General features: G+C 42.4%; 1 protein-coding gene across 1 annotated transcript in view; it reads left to right on the top strand.

The window, feature by feature from the left end:
• Positions 1-1,566: 1,566 nt before the first annotated feature.
• Positions 1,567-24,889, top strand: part of TGFA (transforming growth factor alpha) — a 127,082-nt gene continuing 103,759 nt past the window's right edge. Inside the window, exons 1-2 of the mRNA XM_049856366.1 lie at positions 1,567-1,675; positions 2,034-2,753. Coding sequence (XP_049712323.1) covers positions 1,567-1,675; positions 2,034-2,753 — 829 coding nt within the window. The remainder of the gene's footprint in view (positions 1,676-2,033; positions 2,754-24,889) is intronic.

The following is a 24,889-nucleotide window of genomic DNA, read 5'->3' on the forward strand; positions in this document are numbered from 1 at the left end:
GCTTCCAGAAGTTACAGCTGGAATTTTACTTAGTGCAAAAATGTTGGCGAGAAATATCCATACTGCTAAACTACAGAAACATCACACTACCCTTTAGGAAAAAGGATTTCTTGGCTGTAAATCATATTCTGTGAGTTTTTTTCCCCCTCCCTCATTTTTGTTATACTATAGGCCAAAAAAACTTGAAATTATTGGCTCCTGATTTTAGTGGTTAAGAACTTGGCTGCTAAACAAAAGGTCGGCAGTTCAAATCCACCAGCTGCTCCTTGGAAATCCTATGGGGCAATTCTACTCTGTCCTATAGGGTTGCTATGAGTCAGAATTGACTCAATGGCAACAGGTTTCGGTTTTTTTGTGTTTGTTTGTTTGTTTGGTCACCTGTAAAATTATCTCCCATAGGAAGATGCATGCGTGTGTGTGCACACACGCGATTGCACATTTTCATATACACAAGCAGGGGAACTAATATGGAAATGATCAAATAAAGACAATGGTAGCAAATTGAGAGAAAGGAAAAGCTATGTCCACACAGGGAATTTTTCTTTAAATAGTAGCTAGATTCATTGAACACTTACATTTAATTCTGTGCTAAACTTTCAAATTCTTGCATTTAGTCCTCATATCAATCCAATGAGTTAAGTATTATCCTTATTGAAAATGTGGAAACTGAGGCAGCACAACATAGAAGCCTATATTTGGGCTTTGGAACTAGCTAGTTTTGCTTTCAACATCGGGCTGTGCCGCTTGTTGGCTGTGTAACTCTGCATACATTACCAAACTCTCAGCCTCAGTTGTTTTCATCCTATCTATTTTATAGGCTATCATATTGTATACAATAGGGTCTATCTCACAAGGTTGTTTTGAGGCTTAAGTGGGATAAATAAGTCAGAATGTTTTAACATTTTAAGACATTAAGTTTCTTCCTAGTTCAATAAATAAAGGTTCTAAAAAATCATTTCAGATCACTTTCCAAAAATGGGGTGGAAGTTAAAAAAAAAAAAAATCCTAATTATCTGTTTGACTTGAATGAACTGGAAGGTGATAAAACTACAGATATAGACCAGCTCTTGGAAAAGCTGGGTGAGAGTTAATGATTAGAATGTACTTTGATTTGGGTACTCTTTAGATTACAAAATGGCAAATTATCTCCTGATTAAAGAGATGTTACAATCATGAAGGGAACAAGTACCCAGAACTTACCATAATACCCTCACTACAGATCATTAAGGGTTGAAAGGACAACAAAACATCCTCTGAATAATGCACTGAAAGGTGTAATCTGTCAATGCAAATTTACAGGATTTTCAAAATTCCTTTTTACACTGGTGCTTCCTGCCCAAATGTTGAGACCAATGGCCTCCTGCCTCCTTTTTGAAACTAGGCCCCTTTGCTCAGATGAAACAAACTTAGCAAAAGTCCACGGGAGGTCTGAACCTATGCTCAAGGAAGCAGCAAGAGAATTCCCTCCCCCATCCCCACGTTCATCAGGAGAGTGGGTCTACCTCTGAGCAGCCAGGCGGGAGGGGACAAGAACAGAAGGCTGAGCTTTGGCACCTGGAAAATATGATGGTCACTGCCTCTCCGGGCGGTCCCGAGGAACTTAAGAGATCTTCCACACTTCTCCCAGAGTGCTTTCCCTCTGTCTCCTCCACCTCCCCGAATCCCAGCACCAAGGGTCAGCTCAAGGTTCACAAATCCTGAAAGGGCCACTCAGGTAGCTTCGGCCCAGACACTCCACTCTCTGGTGAGCAGTTGGTCACACACTGCCCACTCTTGGCCTCAGCACCTTGGAGGGGGGCGTGGATAACCAAGTTCCCCGTGGACCCATTTCGTTATCAGCCCCAGGCCAGATGTATGGAGACACGTTGATCCTAACAATCTATCCGCCTGGGAACGTGAGGTGGTTGAGCCCAGGTGGCACGCTTCCCTAGAATTGAATGTTCCTCACGGGGATGGGTCGCAGGTGGGAAACCTGGCTTAACAAATACTTTGCTTGATTCTGGGGAGCACTGTGTTAGGCCAATTCTTGGCAGGCTGCCGGCGAAGCTCGCAGGTCCGGTTCCTAGCAGCGCCCCCAGCTCCCCGCCCGGAGGAGCCTCCTGGAGCGGCCCTCCGCGCAGGTGGCCGTCGCCAGGGCGGCTCCATTCCGCCGCCTAGAGCCTCGAAGCGGCCACTGCGCCCCAGGACGCCCGGGCTCCACCTTGGTCTCCCAACCCGCGCGCAGGGACCTGTCGGCTGCAAGGCGCTGGCAGTCTGGGGGTGGTGTCTGAAGTCGGGCGCTTCCTGCCTTTTCCTCCGCCTGGCTCCGTTGGCCTTCTCCCGCTGCCGGCTCCAGGAATGCCGGGCCGCCGCGCCCCGCCTGCTCGGAGCGCGCAGCGTCCCCGCCCCCAGCTCCAAACCCCCACCCCCTGTGCCCTTAGGGGGGCACCCCCATTGGGGCGGGAGGGTGGTCAGCCGTGCCCCGGTCGCCAAGTGGCGGAGAGGTGACGGTAACCGCCTTCCTATTTCCGCCCTGCCCGCAGCGTGGCGGGGTGAGTGCCCGCAGAGAGGCGCTCGGTCCTCCCTCCCTCCGCCAGCCCGCCCGCCCGCCCGCGCCGGGGGCCGGCCTTGCCTCCCCTGCGCCTTTTTCCCCCGCACCCCGGCGCCGCTCCCACACTCGGGCACCGCTGGCAGGGCAGGAGGCTGGAGCGCCTGCTGCCTGCCCGCCCGTAAAATGGTCACCTCGGCAGGAGAGCTCGCCCTGTTCGCGCTGGGTAAGTACGCCGCCTGCTGCGCGCGCCCTGCGCCCTCTGCCCCCCGCGCCACCCCGCTTTGCCTTCTCCCCTCCATTTCTCTTTCTCGGGGGCTTTCCATGCTCGCCTGGGAGAGTAGAGGGGAGCCGACGCTTTTAAGGGGGTTGGAGGTTGGGAGGCGAGAAGAGTCGTTAGTATCAAGGTGATGGGGTTCGGGGAGCCAGTTCCAAAGCGGGGGCCGTGGAGCCCCCAGGCTTCCCTCCGGGAAGTGGCTGCGTGGGCCGTGCGTGAGTACCCCGGGGACGGGGAAGCAGTGTGTCAACCCGAGTGAACTTTAATCCGCCGCGGCTGTGTCTGCTCGTACACTTGCCCACACACCTGCCTGCTTACCTGCTGCTTCCAAGCCCGTCTCCACCAGCGTCGGGAGCATGGAGACCCAAGCTCCTCGGAGCGGGTGGCGGGTGCCGGACCCTGTGGCCGGAACTTGCCTGTTTCCCTTCCGTACCCCCCACCCCACCCCTTCCTACCCTCAGCCGCAGAGACGGACAGATTTTCACCATCAGGGGAGGCGCCTTTAATCTTCGAACTTTAAGCGCTTTCGAGCTTTGGGGTAGATTTTGGATTTTTTTTTTTTATTATTAATTGTTCTTTCAATTAACTTCCCTGGGAGAAGTGGTTTAAGTCTCTGCCGGGCAGGAGTGAAACCCTAGACTGAGCCTTGCCAATTTCCTTTGCGTTTATTCTTGGAAATGAACAAGGGATGGAGGAGCGAAGGGTAAATGAAACCCCGCAAACCCAGGTCCAGACTGCGGAGCCGCTGAGGTGTTCGGCGGTTGGCTCACCGGTGGGTCTGTAAATGGTCAGGGGCGCAGCGCGGTGCCTGCCCTGCCGCCTCTTTCCCCCGCACTGCTGGCTCTCTCCCGTGTTGAGGTAGCTGACTAACAGACCAGGTGTCCCGGTTATTGCTGCAACCTTCCGTGAAATGAATTGCAGGGAAGTTATCCCCTGAATTTAACCCTGTAAAATAAGTTGAGTTGCGAGCTACAAGGTCATCTACGAGAGGAAAGCTGTGGAACCCTTCCCCAAAAATGCCAGAGCCGCAGCCTCACCCAGTTCCGTGTACAATTTCAGGGGGTTCACGGCCCCGCCTGCAATCCTGTGCTTGAAACGCCGATTAAGAACTTCAGGCGAAGGGGTTCATCAGCTAGGGGAAAGAAATACAGAGCAGTCGTGAAACCGGATGATCCAAGCTGCACCCTCACCTGAAACTGGCCAACAGGTGGCATGATTATGAGTGTTTTTTTCCTCAGTACTACCTTTTTTGTTATGACAGTTGATTTGTTTTAAAGCAATAAAACATTACGGATACAATGGAAGCATCCTGTATTTGTGATGTATTTGTTAGTAGTCGTAGTAACTAACACGATTTGAGTGTGTACTCAGTGGCAGTCACTGTTCTAAATGCTTTACCTGTGTTAATTTATTTAATTTTCACACCAACCTGATGAAGAAGGTTTTATTGCCATTCCCATTTTATAGATGAGCGAAGTAAAGTATACAGAGCCCACAGTTAGTAGTAGTTGGACATGAAAGTCACCTAACTTGCAATCAGTGTAGTCCCACCTTAGGTTTGGGACTTCACCTTGAGGAGAGACTAGGTGAAAAGCCCTGGAACTTGGTGTGGAATTGGGTTTTCTATTGAACTCATGGGATGTCAATGTGGTCTTAGGTTATTAAATGAAAATTAGAGGCAGGGAATGATGAAGGTAAGCAAATTTGAAAGGCCCCCCACCCCCACCTGCCCCAGCCCCATCATAGTATATTCACCAGGGAAGACTGAATTCTTTTATCATGTCATTTTTCTCTTTGACTGAGAACATTCTCTTCAACTTGATTGTTGATTGCTTCCTTAAGAAAAAAGGTGTAGAAACCCAGAAAGGCTGATTAGTTTGTAAAAGCTGGCTCATACACTTCCAAAATACGAAGCAGTTGGAAAAGGTAGAGGAAAAAAGGCAGTAGGAATTTACACCACTGAGGACTCCTTCTTATTTATATTTTCTTTAAAAAAAAATCAGAGCCATTAGTTCTGTGCATTGCTGAGAACCGCTACCTCCCACCTCACTTTATGCTAATCCACCCAGTGCAGTCGAGTCGATTCCGACTCATAACGACCCTATAGGACAGAGTAGAACTGCCCCATAGAGTTTCCAAGGAGTGCCTGGAGGATTCGAACTGCCAACTCTTGGTTAGCAGCCGTAGCACTTAACCACTACACCTAGACTGCTAAATACTCTTCAGGGCACATCTGTAATTTGCCCATTTTCCCCAGAGCTACTTTCTTCTCTTAAATTGGTGGAAGGCGGATTGGGTGAATCAGCCAGTAGCCAGTGTTCCATTGCTAACCAAGATCTAGAAAACAGGGGTCTCTCTCCATCCTCAGAGGGACAGTCTGGGAAGGAACTGGCTTTTAGGAACTTGAGTTGAAGCTCTTGATTACTTGGAACTTGAGTATTGATTGATGTTTTTGGGAGAGAGTATGGAATGACAATATGGGAATGTAATCTAGGTGCTTGTGGTCACTGCCCTCCCGGGTCCAGTTTCCATGTCTGGCAGGACAGACCTCACAGGGGCTTGGCACTTCCAGCCGCATGTTTCCTTTGTGACCAGGGAGCAAGATGTGTAATCCTGGGCAAGTTCCTTAGCCTCTCTGTGCCTTGTTTTCCTCATCTGTAAAATGAGGATAATAATAGGGTTGTTGAGTATTTTTACTATATGGAGAATGGTGCCTGGCACTTAGTAAGAGGTTAATTAATTAATCTTAGCACCATCATCCTTGTTGTTATTGTTACTTTGAACTTCATAGAATTCTAGACGTCATTGCAGGTTCTGTGGGCTCTGTAACTGGGAGAGTTTATCCGTCTTACCTATCTCATCTTCCTGCTCCCCACCCTTCCTGAATCAGGAAAATACCATCTAGCCTAAAAACCTAACTAGCGATTTCTGGGAAATATCATCTAGCAGATGACAAATTCAGGCAAGCTTAGGGGTTTTTCAGAAATCTTGAATTCTTTCACTTTTGATGCAAAACATTTTTATTTCCTCAATGTTCAATTATTGAGGTCAGCACTAATTTCCAGTTTTCTCATCTGTCAAGTAGGAATAATAAAATTGCACCACCTCACAGGTTGTTCTGAGAATCAAATGAGTTGTTAAATATGGAAGCTGTTTATAAACTGTAAAAATAATGGGCTACATACAAAACGAATTTGATTTTATAATATAGAAATGGGGCAAAGGTTTTTGCATCACAAGGCCTCTTGGTGCTTGTCCATGATCGGGGTGGTGGGGAGGAGAAGAGGGAAAGTGCCAGGCAAACATTAGTTATTTTTATTGGAGCTCCCAGAAGTGGGGACTGATGTAGACCTAAAGAAGGATGTCACAGGACACACAGTGGCATTAAGTGGACTAAGGATGGGTGGAGGTGGAATAGGTCAACTTGCCTGTGGAATTCAGGACTGAGGGACCAGTAGGGGGCATGAAGTAAAATATGTCTTTTCTGCATTACAGGGAAATGAGGCCTTTCACAGTAGATAGTGGAGGTTTGCCGAGGACACATGTTTTCCTGATTGGCAGCCATATTAGGGAACGTTCACTTAGAACGTGGGCTATAAAGCTGTATATGGAAGACTTAAAGGCTGAGTTTCCCATGTTTGCTTTTCCAAAATTTGTTTTCCTCAGGATAAAGTCATCTGCCTGTAAATACTCAGTGTCCCCTGCAAAAGGGACCTTTCTTGTATGAGTAAATGATGCTTCGTGTTACTATGGTAACATATGAAGTAGAGATGACTTTTCCATTAGATCTGTCTCTAGGGACCTTTTGAAAGTGTGTTTTGAACAAGGTCCTATTCTTTGGGTTGCCCACTAAAAGGGATGGGCAAAGGGAAGTGGAGGTTGGGTCAATCAAAATGAGAGTTAATAGCCTACACGCACTGAATTAGGCATCGTGTTCTTGGTTTCCTGCTCAAAGGCTCTATAGTATCTTCTACAGCAGTGTTCTCAAACATGAACATATATCAGAATCACCAGAAGGGCTTGTTAAAAAGATGCTGGGCTCCTTCCCCAGAATTATGATTCAGCAGGCCAGAAAGCTTGCATGTCTAGCAAGTTCCTAGGTGTGGCTGATGCTGCTCATATGGGGTCTCACTCTGAGAACCATTGCTGTACGATAAGTTGCTGTTAGGGAAATGTCTGGCATAACAAATTACATTTTATTGAAAGTATGTGGATTTACGAGCCATTATCAAAGGTGCCTCTATGGTCTGTCTTGCTGACCAGGGCAGACTTAGAACTCTTGCTGAAACGTCTTAATTGTTGTAAGTGTTCTTGTACTTTTTCCATGGAAAATGTAATGACCCTGCGTTATTAAATTTAAGCTTACCAACGTTAATCATGTCAGGCTGACTGGCTTGCTTGCTTTCCTTTTGATTGCCAAAAATTGACCATTGTTTTGCTGCCATTTCAAATATTTTTAATCACTTAATTTTAAAGTATGACCTTAATTCTATGCTAAAGGCTAATATGTTTAGGTTGCATTTAGAGAGAGGATTAGGGGATTTTTATGGTGACTTTTTGGTTTTGTTTTGCTGGGTTATTTTTCCTGTGAAATGTCAAGTATAAGAAATATAGAATCAGGGAAGCTAGAAATCAACTCCAGAACCATCTCTTGGGAGCAGCTCTTCAGTCCAAGTATAGGGCACATTCCCTTTGGATCAACTCTAAAAATTTGGGTAAGTTCTTTCGAAGCATTATGAATTTATTGTACTAAATATGACTTAAGGAATAAATAGCTGCTAATGGGTTTGGAGCCCTAGTGGCGCAGTGCTTAAGCATTCAGCTGCTAACCAAGAGGTTGGCAGTCCAAAGCCACCAGTTCCTCCTTGGAAACCCTGTGGGGCACTTCTACTCTGTCTGTAGGGTTGTTATAAGTCGGAATTGACTCGACCACAGTGGGTTTTGTTTTGTTTTAACCTGGGTTTAGAAAAAGTTGGAAGCTTACTGAAATGGAATTTTGTGTATTTGCCAGAGCTTTGTCTAGTCTTAGAAGAAACTTCAACATAATTTTTCTTCATAAAGAGTCATACACAGCCCAATCAAGTGAATTCTGTACTGAGTACTTTTGCCTTTAATTGTTAGTGTTGTTGTCCCCCCTTATCTTGAAAAACTTTGCTTTCCCCACCTTAGTGTTTACACTCTTCAAGTATTTGTAGGTGATTAGGGCTTCCTCCAGCCCCTGGGTGGTGCAGTCGGTTAAGCACTTGACTATAAAACAGAAAGGTTGGTGGTTCGAACCTACCCAGAAATGTCTTGAAAGAAAAGCCCAATTATCTGCTTCTGTGAGGCCACAGCCATTAGAAATCCAGTGAAGCACAATTCTACGCTGACACACACGGGGTTGCCGTGCATTTGAATCGACTCGATGGCAGGTGGTGGCGGTAAGGCATTTATCAAGAAGGACTTCTACATGTGACTCCTTTTCATCCAGCCTGCTATTGTCTGGTCTTTTGGGGTTTTAATCTTTGAATGTGTTAACTTTCTGACTGAGAACCCCAGTAGCAGAGTCCTGGCTCCTCCATGTTCAGCCTCAGATTAATGTCTGCTGGCACATGCCCTCTTTTCCCGACTAGTTGGATGGCCCCTTGAGAGCTGGGACCCTTGGTCTTCATCTCTGCTGCTGGCACCACTGAGCACAGGCCAGTCTTTGGAGGGGACCAATAAGCATTCAGTGATTCCACGGAGTGGGTGCCCAGTGCAGGAGGCTCCAGTGTGGACTCAATTGGCAAACACTTGGCTGCTTCGTTAACGTTAATCCTGATAAACTCTTATTGTGATAATCAAAGGTGGTCCCATATGAACTCTTACATCACTGATGTAACTTAGTCCTCAGAATGGTGTTTTGTTGTTTTTAAAACATGTTGTGATTTAATGTTTTTCTATGATTGCAAAAATGTATTTTTACTGTGGAACGTATAGAAAATGCAGGGAAGCATAAGAGAAAAATGTTTTAAAGACCTGTAATCCCATCCATCACTCAAAGATAACCACAGTTAACATTTTGATATAGAACCTGATAGATGAATGCATAGGTAGATATTATTTAAAAGAATGTATGATTTTCAGTGAGCTCACTCTGTTCAAATGACTTGTTTTTGTAACTTAACCTTTCATAATAAACATTTTTAATGTCACTAGACATTCATCCGTAATATCACTCTTAGTGGCTGGGTTATATCCCCTTGAGTATGGTTGGTTGACTGTTGGATGCCATCAAGTCCATTCCAATTCATAGTGACCCTATGTGACTGAGTAGAACTGCCCCATAGGATTTTCTTGGCTGTAATCTTTACAAAAGCAGATCACCAGGTTGTTTTCCTGCAGAGCCACTGGGTGGGTTAGAACTGCTAACCTTTCAGTTAACAGCTGGTTGCTTAACCGTTGTGTCACCGGGGCTCCTTTCTCTTGACTGTATGTACTATAATTTAACCAATTTTGAAATACTTTGGCCATAAGTGTTTCTAATTTCTCTCTGTTATAAATAATCTGCACAGTGTTGTTGGAAATTGATATAACTTTTTTTGGAAGTCAGCGTGGCAATAGCTATTGATTTTAAATGGCATAACTTTTGAGTCAGTAATTTCCCTTTTTGAAATATAGCCTACATAAACACCTAAATGTACAAAGAAAAATGTAAAGGGTGCTTGTAGTTGGCATCTTTTGTAACAGCAACAGTTTGCTAGTACCCCGCTATGATAAGATCTCTTAAATAAGTGTTTATATATCCATACAGTGTTTTACTATGTGCCCATTTAAAAGAAGAAAGATTTCCATGACACGTTACATTTCACAAGGCAAGTTGCAGAACAAAATGGAGAGTACAATGCCTTTGGTTTAAATCAGTTCATTTTTTATAGCAAGCGTATATTAAATGTATAATGCTTAAAGTCAGTTAAGATAAATAATGATACAACAGACATTCTTGTGCATAAATTTTTAGCTCATATGTGATTATTTTGGACAAATTGCTAGAAATTGGCCTTTTCTCTCACCAGCAGTGTATGGAGGCCCATTTGCATGAATCTTCCGTAACACCAGAAGTTAGTTTTGACATTTGCCAAATTGACTAGGGGAAAAAGATCTCAGTCCAATTTTCATATTTACTATTTTTTAGGGTGAATATTTTTATCTGTTGGCCATTTGCCATCTTGTTATTTGCATCTTAACCTTTTCTTTTTTTTTTTTCCTTACGAGTGATCAGCCTTCTCTTAGCGTATTAATCCCGTATTGCAAGCCCCTTCCCCCCCCCCACCGTTTATTGTTTGTCTTTTACTGGTTTATGGTATTTTGACATACCGAAGGTTTTTATTTTTATGTAGCAGTAACTATAAATCTTTTCCCTTAAGCTTTGTACCATTGCTTGTATATTTAGAAAAACCTTCCCTACCCTGTAGTGGGAGTCCCTGGGTGATGCAAACAGTTAATACACTTGGCTGCAACCAAAAGGTTGGAGGTTCAAGTCCACCCAGAGGCACCTCAGAAGAAAGACCAGGTGATCTACTTTAAAAAATCAGCCATTGGAAGCCCTGTGAAACACAGTTCTACTCGGACACACATGGGGTCACCATAGGTTGAAATTGACCCGACAGCAACTGGTTGGTTAACCCCAGATAAGGCAAACATTTATTCATTTTTTCTTATAATTCTTTAGTGGTCTCATATATTAAGTTGAACTCTTTATACTTTATTTTAGTCTGTAGCATAAGGTACAACTCATTTCATTTTTTTTAAAAAAGATAGCCAACTAGTAATCTCATTGCCATTTATAGAATAATCCGTCCTTCCGCTTGCCATTTGAAATTTCATTTTTATCATATGCTAAATTCTTACGAGTACGTGGATCTGCTGGTGGAATTTCAGTTTGTTTCCATTGTTCTGAATTTTGCTCCTGTGAATTTATTTATTCTACAAATATTTATTGAGCACCTATTTTGTGGTGGGACAGCTTCTAAATGCTGGGAATCAGTCAAAAGTGGGACAGAGCCCTTGTTCTCATAAAGCTGGGTTCTAGTGGTGAGAAATTTCCCCCTGCTATCTAAATGGTAGGAAACCCTGGTGGTGTAGTGCTTAAGTGCTACGGCTGCTAACCAAAAGGTCTGTAGTTCGAATCCGCCAGGTGCTCCTTGGAAACTCTACGGGGCAGTTCTACTCTGCCCTGTAGGGTCGCTATGAGTCGGAATCGACTCGATGGCAGTGGGTTTGGTTTTTTTGTTTTATCTAAATGGTTATTGCTGGTATAGCAAAGCTTTCTTCCCCCGTATTTTTTTTTTAATGGGTCTTGTTCTAACAGTCCTTCAGTTGATGCTTTTGGGTTTTCTGTGCAATCATGATTGATGATCTCATAATTTTGAATAATGATCATTTGGCCTCCTGGAGTAGTTTTCTCTCATTACTTTTTCTTACAGTGCTGGCTAGGTTAAAGAACATGATAGGGGGTTTGGGGAGCCCATTCCAAAGTGGGGGCCATGACTTTCTGAAAGACTTGGCACTTTGTTCTGTTTTGTGTTTTAAAGCAGGAGGAGATAATGTGTTATGTTTTTTTTTTTCTTCCAAATGTTTTGAGGATATTTATTGACTCAATTATATTAAAACCATCCTTAAATGCCTAGAGTAAACTCTTCTTGGCTATGTGGTATCATTCTCTGTACGTATAGCGAGATTTGATCTGTTGCAAGGTGTTTTGGGCCTTGCTTTCTCTTTTTAGATTTTGAAATCTAAATCTTTATAAAATAAATCTTGAACTTTTCATCTTCTTTTATTCTCTGGAATAGTTGAAATATTGGAACCAGCGGTTTAAAGCCTTGAAAGAAATTGCTTATGACACTTCAGGGCATGGCCCCTTTTTAGTGGCCAGTGCAGATTTTCTATTTTCTTGGGTCAGTTTTGGTAATTTTTTATTTTCTTCAAAATTTACTCAATTCAGATTTCTAAAATTTTACCATAGATTTGTAAATGATCTCCTTTTAATTTTTTTTCTTTTGCATCTGCAGCCCCAGTTAATGTCACTTTACCAAATATGAAACAAAATTAACACCTAGGCTTCAAAAATAAACTAATATTTTAAGTTGGCTTTTCTCGATAATGATGTTTTCGTGGGGGGGGGCTTCTTCTTAATCAATAAATCAGATTCAAATGCAAGTTTCACATTGAATCCCATTGCTGAAATCTATTGCTGTTGAGTTGATTCCCATCATAGTGACCCTATAGGACAGAGTAGAACTGCCGCCATGGGATTTCCAAGGCTATAAATCTTTATGGAAGCAGACTGCCACATCTTTCCACTATGGAACCGCTGGTGGGTTGGAACCACTGACCTTTCAGTTAGCAGCTGAGTGCTTAACCACTGCGCCACCAGGTCTCCTCATATTGAGTAGTTTTCCGTAAACCCAGGTAAATAACTTTTTAGTTTGTTTGCATAACTGCATGTGCCCAGATTGTTACAGTAATGCCATTTCTGCTTTCAATTGTACATGGCATTGCAATTTATTATACAGCCTGCTAAGTAGCTTCCTGGTGGCTCCTTGAGCTTAAAAACCTTCAAATACAACATTGTGGTCATTAGGGGCTACTATAGTGTTTGGGGAAATCCTGGTGGCATAGTGGTTAAGTGCTACAGCTGTTAACTAAGAGGTTGGCAGTTCAAATCTGCCAGGCACTCCTTGGAAACTCTATGGGGCAGTTCTGCTCTGTCCTACAGGGTTGCTATGAGTCAGAATCCACTCGACGGCAATGTTTGGAGTAAGACAATCAGTGCCGGTAGGGGAGATTGTTGTTTGTACTTTTTTTGTTTTGTTTTTAAGATCAGCACTTGAAATACTGGATTCTTGCAAAGAAACTAAATCGTCCGTTTAGGTTTTTTAGTGCCTTTAATCTGAGTTTAAGGAGCCCTGGTGGCACAGTGGTTAAGCGCTCGGCTGCTAACTGAAAGGTCAGTAGTTCGAACTCACCGGCCACTCTGCAGGAGAAAAATGTGGCAGTAAACATTACAGCCTTGGAAACCCTATTGGGCAGTTCTCCTCTGTCCTGTACGGTCCCTATGAGTTGGAGTGGACTTGACAGCAACAGGTTTGGTTTTGGTTTAATCTGAGTCTGAATGAGGTCAGTATACAACCCCCTGGGCGCTTAGAAGAGTGAGGCACTTTTACTGCCCTTGGAACTCTGTCGTCATCTCTTGCCAGGTCTGAAGCATTCTCTGTGTAACTGCTGTCCTTCCAAAAGGCACAGGAGATTGACTGACTAAGTGGTACCCGTAATGTGGTGATACAAAGGCGCCTGGAGCTGATAACTGGGAGGTTTGCAATTACACACTCTGCCCCCTCCCTCTGCCAAGCCTTGGCACCTATCAAGGGAAACACAAACTTACGGTGCTTCTCTTGGTTGAAAAACAGCTTACGGCCTGTAACTTCTATCATGGCAGTGGCTTTGAGGAATTGACATATGAATTCTCGCAGGGCATAACCTGTTCCACAACCCTTCAGTTTGTCGGTTTGTCGTACTGTGGAGGCTTGTGTGTTGCTGTGATGCTGGAAACTGTGCCACCAGTATCTTAAATACCAGCAGAGTTATGCACAGTGGACAGGTTCCCGCAGAGCTTCCAGACTAAGACAGTCTAGGAAGTATGGCCTGCTGATCTATTCCGAGAAAATTAGTCAATGAAAATCCTGTGGATCACAACAGAACATTGCCCATTGTCATCAGGAGGGATCAATCGCTAGAGGAGAACATCATGTTTGATGAATTAGGGGGCCAGCAAGGGTGAGGGAGACCCTCAATGAGATGAATTGGCATGATAGCCTCAATGATGGACTTGAACATTCAGGTGATCGTGAGGATGATACAGGACTGGGTAACGTTTCATTCTGCTGTATATATGTATAAGGTCACTGAGTTGGAGTCAACTTGACCACAGCTATCTATCATCCATCCATCCATCCATCTAGCCATCCAGCCATCCACCCATCCTCTGTTCACCTTATTTGTCACTGAGCTCTACTGAAAACTGCATGCTTGAGCCCTTCACACCTTGGGAGGGTTTCTGGGTTATAGTTTTTACATCAGAGGAATGTGTCAGACGGTTTGCATACTGAACACAGTCCCTGCCAGCAAATTTAAACAATGACAGATGTTTTTTTGCACATAGCAGACCTTGGGTGTTAAAATTAGGGTTTCAGGGGATGAATCATAGGTCCCTGAACTGGAATGAAAGCAAGCCTGGGGCTTGAGCATTTTTTTAGGGATGTGAGGTCAACTCATAGATCACACAAATGGATAATCCTTCTGGAGCTGGACTCTCCCTGAACCTCATCAACCACTCCCCTGGCCCCCAAAGAAAACCCCCAAAACAAACAGCCCTTGTGCTGGCCACAGTCCAGGCTACTTGGTGCTTACAGAACACGCATACTCTTTTCGTTACCTACCCATGTGGGCTGTTCAGAACACACTTCTTCTCCACTAGCCCTGGTTAAGTCCTGCTCATTCTTCCTCCAAAATGAAACCAAAATCAGAACCTACAAACAAAAGAATCTGAAACCCAACCCCCAAACCTGAGCTCCCCAGCAGCATCCTTTTACTCGGTTTAACTACCAGGGAAACTACCAGGTTTCTTTCTGTGCCCAATACAGGTAATTTGTATAGCCATGTTTTTTCTTTCCTTGAAAAACGACATTTGGTAGATTCTGTTTTGAAATCTGCTTTTCACCAGCAACATATAGTGTAAACATTTCTGAGGCAAAAATATAAATATAATCAATGACCTATGATTCTTTATCCATCCCTATTGATGGAGATGTAGGTTGTTTTAGATTTTTAAATATTCAGACCTGAGGTGAAAATACTGGCAGCGAAATCCTTGCTAACATTTTAAGTTATCGTTTATGACATACCCCCAGAAATGGATTCTTAGGTCAAAAGGCACATATCTTTCCCATCTCTTTAATTATGTTTGGACAACCTTCCAGAATGGCTGTACAAATTTCTGCTCCTATCACCTATATGGAGCCCTGGTAACACAGTGTTAAGTGTTCGGCTGCCAACCAAAAGGTCAGCAGTTCAAATCCACCAGCCATTCCTTGGAAACCCTAAGGGGGCAGTTCTCCTCTGTCCTATAGGGTCTTTATGAGTCAGAATCGACTTGACAGCAATGGGGGTAAGACGATGATCTTTGAGTTGTCAACTGGTGTCAATTCCACAGGGAGAAAGGGTTATATTTTTAGCCCTCGTAGGTTGAAGAAGGTTTCAGAGACTGGACTGGTTATGCCCAGTAGGCCATTTGAAAATTAGAGATGTAGGCTTAAGAACACAGCATCAACTCGGTGTGTAATGGGAACTCATTTTCTTATGAAATGGCTCTTTCCCTTACTGTGCAACAGAGAACAAAACAAAACAGTCCTTTCAGCTAAATTGGATTTTTTGGATTTCAGATAAAAGGCAGGGCGTTTTTCTTTTAACGCTAGTAACAGAGGCTTTGGAGTATCTCGCCTGTCACTCACGTGGGCTGTATCTAAGTGATCAAACAGTACTTGGAACCTTTGTGAACCAGACATAGTGTAGAATTTGGTTGTTAATTCATTCAAGGAGGCTACTTTATTCACTTATGCTGGATTATAGAGCCAAAGAAATGAATAACAAAAACAGGATCTATCACTGCAAAGTGAGGGATGCTATTTATTTTATTTGTTTTTGTATGTGGGTTGTTCATTTCAGCAAGCGTTTACTGTGTGTGTCAGATACTTTGCTGAGCTGTGCAGATAATTGATACAAAGGGGACTGTGACGTAGCCCTTGACCCCAGCCCCTGAATTCCTTGCAGAGGATGGCAGAAACACACACACAATGTTTCACAAAACAGCATTAGGTGCACAGCAGGCAACCTGGGCTCAAAAGAAGAGTCAGTGATATGACATGGCTAGGACATTTTTTTAAAGAAGCTAAGGGCCAACGTTTAGGACAGTGCCTGGCACAGATTTCACTCTCTAAGTGCCTTGCCTGCTGCACCAACTCCTTTAGTCCATCTAGCAATCCTTTAAGACATTTTACAGATGAGAATAACGAGGCACAAAAATGCTAAGCAACGTGCTCAGGGTCCTACAGCCAGCAAGTGGCAGAATGAGGGTTTGAACCCAGGCAGCCTGGCTCCAGGGCTTGCCTGCCGTCCTAGCCACTCTGTTGTTCTGCTTCTCTGTGTCATTCATGGAAGGCTATGGATGCGGAGGTGCCTGGAGCCATTCCTGCGTGAGGGTGCCATATTGCAGTAGACATCAGGCTTATACATAACCAGACTTTCAGACAGCCGTTCCCCTAAGCATTAACATATCGAGAGTAATTGCCACGCTGGTTGTTGCCATGCTGGTTAAAAAGAAATACTGTACTGCTGCTTGCCAATGCTGTGAAGTATGATAAAAAAAAAAAAAAAAAAAGCAAGTGTGGAAGAGTGCTTTTTCCCCTCCTCAGTCAAGAGTTCAGATGCTCAGAAAACAGGTAATCACGCGAGGCATGCTATTTGATATGTTTTGTTGTGAACAGGAAACCTCTAATAATCATTAATGGTGAGAGTCTGCATTTCTGGAGTTCCTGGGTGGTACAAACAGTCACTGCACTTGACTGCTAACCAAAAGGTTAAAGGTTCAAGTCTACTCAGAGGCAACTCAAAAGAAAGACCTGGCAATCTACTTTCAAAAAATCAGCCATTGAAAGCCCCATGGAGCACAGTTCTGCTCTGAAACACGTGGGGGCGCCATGAGCTGGGGTCGACTGGACAGCACCTGAGTTTTGGTTTGCATTTCTACTCTACGTTTTGTAAAAGGTGTTTGCTTTAAGGGGTGAACGCTTCCATTTATGCAGGCAGCCTGTCACCCAGTGGGTGACATGCCTTAAAGTCACAGTGCAGGTGGGCTGCAGCCCCTAGGACATTCTGCTGGGTCCCAGCTTCCTCTCCCCACTGCCCCCACTTCTAAGTCTTCCGCAGTCAATGGTTACCCCAAGTAATAGCTCAAGATGGCAGTCTTTTACACTTTTACTTTAACACTTTTAGTTCTTCACAGTCCAGCTAAAGATAGAACCTGTAACATTAGCACATTTGCAACATTAGTGATGACAGGTACCCCCAGAAAAAAACAGGCATTTCCCCTGACTAATAGCAGATAAGAACAAAAAATGCCTTTGCTGTTTCATTGTGCATAGGAACTTCATTCAGCTAGCTGCATCTTTTTTTTTTTTTTCTTTAGATGGCCTTTGCCCCACTGAACAGATACTTAGACACTTTAGTACCTGGCTCATGTCTGGATCCCCAGGTGTTAGAGCAGGGCCGCGGTGTGGGCATTGTGCAAATGTTTGTTCAAGGTGGGATTTTTTTTTTTTTCCAGGTAAAGGGAAGGGAGTTGTATACATTGGCAAACAGTAAAACAGCCAGTGAGGTCGACCTCTCTTTTGCAATCAGTGAACTTCTGAAAACAAACACACACAAAAAATGTGGGTTCTAAAAATCTGTATGCTTTTTAAACTTGTTTGATAATCCTCTTCTAGAATAGTCTCCCCTTAATTTGTAAATGCAAATCATTCATGTTGCTGGTTCGCTTAAAATAGATGGATCACTTGCAGTGGCCAAAAGAAAAAAGTGGACAAGTTGGTGACTCTATAAACTCATTCTACAGGTCCATTAGGGGGCTGCAGTATGTGTAGTAAGGGGAAGAGTTGATGTTTCAGGGAGCCGGGGAAGTAAACTATCTCCTGAGATTTAAACACACAGACAGCAACTCTTTATAGAAATTCTGTCATCCTTGGAGCAGAGGCTTCGTATTTCCCACAGTTGCACGTTTGGCTTCCTTGATCTTCATTTGTGTCAATTAATCTCTTAGGAACCACTATCTAATATTTTTTCCCGGTCTAAATGATTTTTAGTTGTAACATACAGCAGAATTTTTTTTAAAAAGGAGGCTTAATCTTTTACAACAGAGCAGTTCCTTTGGATCAAAATGTCTTCACCTTTTCAGTTTGTACCTCACAGCCCAAGGAACCAAAATTGCACAGAGCTGGTGAGTGATAACCAGGAAAAAGTTTTGGTGAAATAAGCCCCACTGTTTTCCAGCAGTAAAGAAAATAGCAGGAGGGGCCCAAGATGGCAGAGTATTCAGATGCTTCCTATGGTCCCTCTTACAACAAAGACCTGAAAAAAACAAGTGAATCGAGTATATATGACAGTCTGGGAGCCCTGAACATCAAGGGCAAGTTGAGGAGTCAGACTGAGCAGCAGGGTGAGGAAGAGATAGTTCAGAAGCAGCGAGGAGTTGTCAGACCTGACCCGGAGGGAACCAGCACCCTGCAGGCTGGATTCACTGGTGTGAGCGTGGTGAGACGAACAGTGGCACTTGGGACACATTTTCCACATCAGGAGAGACCGAGTGACAGAGAGTCCACTCACTCCTCCAGAGTCAGCGAAAGGTGGTGATCAATCAATAAAAGATAAGTAAGCACGTCTAATCTACCACGTGGATCAAAAAAAAACCCTTTGGGGAAGAAACTCTCTCCCGTTTACCTGACTACTCTCCACTCTGCACCAGGTCCAGAGCCGGTTGCAGTGATAGCTGCTTCCCCTGGGCCAGAAGTAGGAACTGTTGCATGCCCTGAGCCATTATCCTGGCCTTGAAGAAGGAATAAGTTAAAAAAATAGAAAAAAATAATCTTCCAGCTGCCCTAATCTGGGAACTCAGGAGAGAAACAGCTCCTTTGCCTAGGCACAGACATAAGGGGTCCATGGACTTTGAACGCCTTTCACTCCTGCATAGACTTGTGTAGGCCCATTTCAACAGCATAGGCCCTCATTAGCACATTACAACAGGGTAGATACCTGAAGTCTAACTTCAACTGTTTCAACTATATGGTGGAGGGGTAGGTTCATGACATTTGCACCACTCTGCCTATTAAGCAGGGCCCTCACCTGCCCACATCAGAGGCCTGAGGACTGGTGGCTCCACCCGTGCCACCTAGCCACCACAACAGGGGTCCAAGGATAAGTGGTGCCTCCCAGTCCTTACAGCCAACAGCACTGGGTGCCCATAGTCAGCTACAAAACCCACCCACGTGTGTGCTCTAGGGAACAGGGACATGCTTTCTTCACAGACACTCAGGGGTCATTGTCAGTCCCCTGTCTTGCTCAGCGTGTGACCCCTGCTACACCCAGATACCTGTGCCTACACCAATCACTTCTGCGTGTGTAAGACTGTGAGAGCCTGCACCACATGCTTGGTGATCAACTACCTGGACTCCTGAGATGAATCTATACAAGAAAAGTAAATTGACTCCTGGGCTCATATACCTAGTAACAGCTCTAATCACCTGGTGACAGGACGTTAGAGCTTCAAAGTTGCCAATAATCAGATAGCTCACTCAAGCAACCTATTTGGACGTATCAAAACAAGACAAAACAAAACAAAAAGCTAGGACACAGAAAACATAAAATAAATAAATACAATAACTTATTGATGGCTCAGAGACAAGAGTCGTATCAAATCACATAAACAGCAAGCTCCCAAAACACAGAATCAAGAAATCTTCCAGATGAAGAGAACTTCCTGGAACTACCTGACATAAAATACAAAAGATTGATATACAGAGCTCTTCAGAAGATCAGGCAAAATGCAGAACAAGCCAAGGAACACACGGACAAAGCATTAGAGTAACTTAAGAAAATTAGAGAAGAGCGTAATGACAAATTTAATCATTTTCAAGAATCCAGAGACAGCAAACAGAAATCCAGAAGATTAACAATAAATTTTCAGAATTAGACAACTCAATAGAAAGTCATAGAAGCATTGAGGAAATGGGAGTGAGAATTAGTAAGATTTAAGATAAAGCACTTGACACCAAAGTATTTAAGGAAAAATCAGAAAAATGAATTAAAAAAAAAATGAAGAAACCCTAAGAATTATGTGTGACTCTATCAAGAGGAATAACCTACAAGTGACTGGAGTAGCAGAATGGGGGGATGACAGAAAATACAGGGAAAATTGTTGAAGAGTTTTTGGCGGAAAACTTCCCTGATGTTGTGAAAGATGAGAAGATATCTATCCAAGATGCTCATTGAACCCCACACAAGGTAGATCCCAAAAGAGTCACCAAGACATATTATAATCAAACTTGCCAAAACCAAAGATAGAGTCACAAAGGACAAATAAAAAGTCACCTACAAAGGAGTGTCAATAAGACTAAGGTCGGACTACTCAGCAGAAACTATGTAGGCAAGAAGGCAACAATGGAATGACATATATAAAGCCTTGAAGGAAAAAAATCACCAGCTAAGAATTATATATCCTGCAAAACCATCTGTCTAATATCAAGGAGAAATTAGGACATTTCCAGATAAACAGAAGCTTAGGGAATTTGCAAAAACCAAACCAAAATTACAAGAAATACTAAAGGGAGTCCTCCGGTTAGAAAATCAATATCATCAGATACCAACCTGAGACTAGAACACAGGACAGAGAAACCAGATATCAACCCAAACAGGGATATCCAAAAATAAATCAAAGCTAAAATTCTCAAAACTGGGAAACAGGGATGTCATTATGTGAAAGATGACAACATTAAAACAAAAAAGAGGGACTAAAATCTGTACTCATAGAAGTTTCATATGGAGAGGAAGTCAAGGCAATATCAAGAAATAAAAGATTGGTTTAAACTTAGAAAATTAGGGGCAAATATTAAAGTAACCACAAAGGAAACTAACAATTCTATGCATCAAAATAAAAAACAAGAAAAATGTGAAGACTCAGCAGATACCAAATGACAATGAAAAAGAGGAAAAGAAAATATATAAGAAAAAACGACTCAGCACAGAAAATTAAGTGGAACAAAGAAACTGTCAATAACACACAAAAAAAGGCATCAAAATGACAGCACTAAACTCATACCTATCAATAATTGTGCTGAATGTAAATGGACTAAGTGCACCAATAAAGAGAGAATGGCAGAATGGATAAAAATCACGATCTGTCTACATGCTGCCTACAAGAGACCCGTCTTAGACTTAAAGACACAAACTAAAACTCAAAGGATGGAAAAAAATATACCAAGCAAACAACAATCAAAAAAGAGCAGGAGTGGCAGTATTAATTTCTGACGAAATAGATTTTAAAGTAAAATCCACCACAAAGGATGAGGAAAGACACTATATAATCATTAAAAGATCAATATACCAGGCGCGTGTAACAATAATAAATGTTACGCACCCAATGACAGGGCTCCAAAATACATAAAACAAACTCTTAACAGCATTAAAAAGAGAGATAGACAGCTCCACAATAATAGTAGGAGACTTCAACATACCACTTTCGGTGAAGGACAGAACTTCCAGAAAGAAGCTCAATAAAGACACAGAAGATCTAAATGCCATAATCAACCAACTTGACCTCATAGACATATACAGAACACCCCATCCAACAGCAGCCAAGTATACTTTCTTTTCCAACACACATGGAACATTCTCTGGAATGGAGTACATATTAGGCCATAAAGCAAGCCTTAACAGAATCCAAAACATGGAAATATTACAAAGCATCTTTTCTGACCATAAAGCCATAAAAGTAGAAATCAATAACAGAAAAAGCAAGGTAAAATAAAACATGGAAACTGACCAACACCTTGCTCAAAAACTACTGGGTTCTAGAAGAAATTAAGCACAGAATAAACAAAACTCATAGAATCAAATGAGAATGAAAACACTTCCTACCAGAATCTTCGGGACACAGTGAAAGCAGTGCTCAGAGGTGAATTTATGACAAAAAATGCACACATCCAAAGAGAAGAAAAGGCCAAAACCAAAGAATTATCCAGACAACTCAAACAAATAGAAAGAGAGCAGCAAAAGAAACCCTCAGGAACCAAAAGAAAGCAAATAGTAAAAATTAGAGCAGAATTAAATGAAATAGAGAACAGAAAAACAATTGAAAGAGTTAACAAGACCAAAGGCTGGTTCTTTGAAAAGATCTACCAAATTGATAAACCATTGGCCAAACTGACAAAAGAAAAACAGGAGAGGAAGCAAATAACCTGAATAAGAAATGAGATGGGCGATATCACAACAGACCCAACTGAAATTAAGAGGATCATAACAGAATATTATGAAGAATTGTACTCTTAACAAATTTGAAAACCTAGAGGAAATGGACAAATTTCTAGAAACTGCCTAAACTAACACAAACACAGGTAGAACAACTAAATAAACCTAACAAAAGAAGAAATTGAAAAGGTCATTAAAAAACTCCTCCCCCCCCCAAAAGAAAAATCCCTGGTCCTGATGGCTGCACTGGAGAATTCTACCAAACTTTCAGAGAAGGGTTAACATCACTGCTACTAAAGGTATTTCAGAGCATAGGAAAGGATGGAATACTCCCAAACCAATTCTATGAAGCCAGGATAACCCTGATACCAAAACCAGGTAAAGACACAAAATTGCAGACCAGTATCACCTCCTGAACTTAGACATAAAAAATCCTCAACAAAATTCTAGCCAATAGAATTAAACAACATATCAAAAAAAAATCATTCACTATGACCAAATGGGACCAGGTATGCAGGGATGGTTTAACATTAGAAAAACAATCAATGTAATCCATCACATAAATAAAACAAAAGACAAGAACCACATGATCTTATCAACTGTTGCAGAAAAGGTATTTGACAAAGTCCAACACCCATTCATGATAAAAACTCTCAGCAAAATAGAAGGGAAATTCCTCAACATAATAAAGGGCACTTACACAAAGCCAACAGCCAACATCATCCTAAATGGAGTCTGAAAGCATTCTCCTTGAGAACAGGAACCAGACAAGGATGTTCTTTATCAATGCTCTTATTCAACATTGTGCTGGCGATCCTAGCCAGAGCAATTACACTAGAAAAAGAAATAAAGGGCATCCAAATGGGTAAGGAAGAAGTAAAGGTATCTCTATTTGCAGATGGTATGATCTTATGCGCCAAAAATCCTCAAAAAATCCACAAGTAAACTATTGGAACTAACAGAAGAGTTCAGTAAAGTATCAGGATACAAGATGAACATACAAAAATCAATTGGATATCTCTACACCAACAAAGAGAATGTTGAAGAGGAACTCACCAAATCAGTACCATTTACAATAGACCCCAAAAAGAGAAAATACTTAGGACTAAATCTAACCAGAGCTGTATAAAACCTATACAAAGAAAACTACAAGACACTACTGCAAGAAACCAAAAGAGACCTACATAAGCGGAAAAACATACCTTGCTCATGAAGACTCAGAAAGACTCAACATTGTGAAAATGTCTATTCTACCCAAAGCAATCTATAGATGCAGTGCAATCCCGATCTAAATTTCAGTGGCATTTTTTAATGAGATGGAGAAACAAATCATCGACTTCATATGGAAAGGGAAGAGGCCCCAGGTAAGTAAAGATAACTGAAAAAGAACTAAGTGGGAGGCCTCACACTGCCTGATTTTAGAACCTATTTATACCACCACGATAGTAAAAAACAGCCTGGTACAACAATAGATACATAGACAAATGGAACAGAGTTGAGAGTCCAGACATAAATTCACCCACTTGAGAGCACCTGATATTTGACAAAGGCCCAAAGTCCGTTAACTTGGGAGAAGTTAGTCTCTTTAACAAATGATGCTGGCATAACTGGATGTTCATTTGCTAAAAAATGAAACAAGGCCTATACCTCACACCATGCACAAAAACTAACTCAAAATGGATCAAAGACCTAAATATAAAATCTAAAATAATAAAGATCATGGAAGAAAAAAGTAGAGACAATGCTAGGAGCCCTAATACATGGCATAAACAGTATACAAAACATTACTAACAATGCACAAACACCAGAAGAGAAACTACGTAACTGGGAGCTCCTAAAAATCAAACACTTACACTCATCCAAAGACTTCACCAAAAGAGTAAAGAGACAACCTACAGACTAGGAAAAAAAATTTTGGCTATGACAAATTCAATCAGGGTCTAATCTCTGAAATCTACAAGATACTGCAAAACCTCAACAACAAAAAGGCAAATAACCCAATTAAAAAATAGGCAAAGAGTATGAACAGGCACTTCACCAAAGAAGACATTCAGGTGGCTAATAGATACATGAGAAATGCTCACGATCATTAGCCATTAAAAGAGAAATGCAAATCAAAACTACAGTGAGATACCATCTCACCCCAACAAGGCTAGCATCAATCCAAAAAACACAAAATAATAAATGTCAGAGACGTCGTGGAGAAACTGGAACACTTATACACTGCTGGTGGGAATGTAAAATGGTACAACCGCTTTGGAAATCATTTGGCACTTCCTTAAAAAGCTACAAATAGAACTACCATATGATCCAGCAATCCCACTCCTTGGAATATATCCTAGAGACATAAGAGCCCAATAGATACATGCACACCCATGTTCACTGCAGCACTGTTTACAATAGCAAAAAGATGGAAACAACCAAGGTGCCCATCAATGGATGAATGGATAAACAAATTATGGTATATTCACACAATGGAATAGTATGCAATGATAAAGAACGATGAATCTGTGAAACATAACATGGATGAACCTGGAAAGCATTATGCTGAGTGAAATTAGTCTGTTGCAAAAGGACAAATATTGTATGAGACCACTATTATAAGAATTCAAGAAAAGGTTTAAACAGAGAAGAAAACATTCTTTGATGGTTACAGGAGTGGAGAGGGAGGGAGAGAGGTACGTATTCGCTGACTAGATGGTAGACAAGAATTATTTTAGGTAAAGGAAAGAACAACACACAATACAGGAGAAGTCAGCACAACTGGACTAAACCCAAAGCTGAGAAGTTTCCTGAATACAATGAAACACTTTGAGGGACAGAATAGCAGGGGTGGAGGTCTGGGGACCATGGTTTCAGAGTCCATCGAGGTCAATTGGCATAACAAAATGTATTAAGAAAACCTTCTGCATCCCACTTTGGTGAGTGGTGTCTGGGATCTTAAAAGCTAGCAAGTGGCCATCTAAGATGCATCAGTTGGTCTCAACCCACCTGGA

This window comes from Elephas maximus, chromosome 17 (genome assembly GCF_024166365.1).
Source record: "Elephas maximus indicus isolate mEleMax1 chromosome 17, mEleMax1 primary haplotype, whole genome shotgun sequence".
NCBI lineage: Eukaryota > Metazoa > Chordata > Mammalia > Proboscidea > Elephantidae > Elephas > Elephas maximus.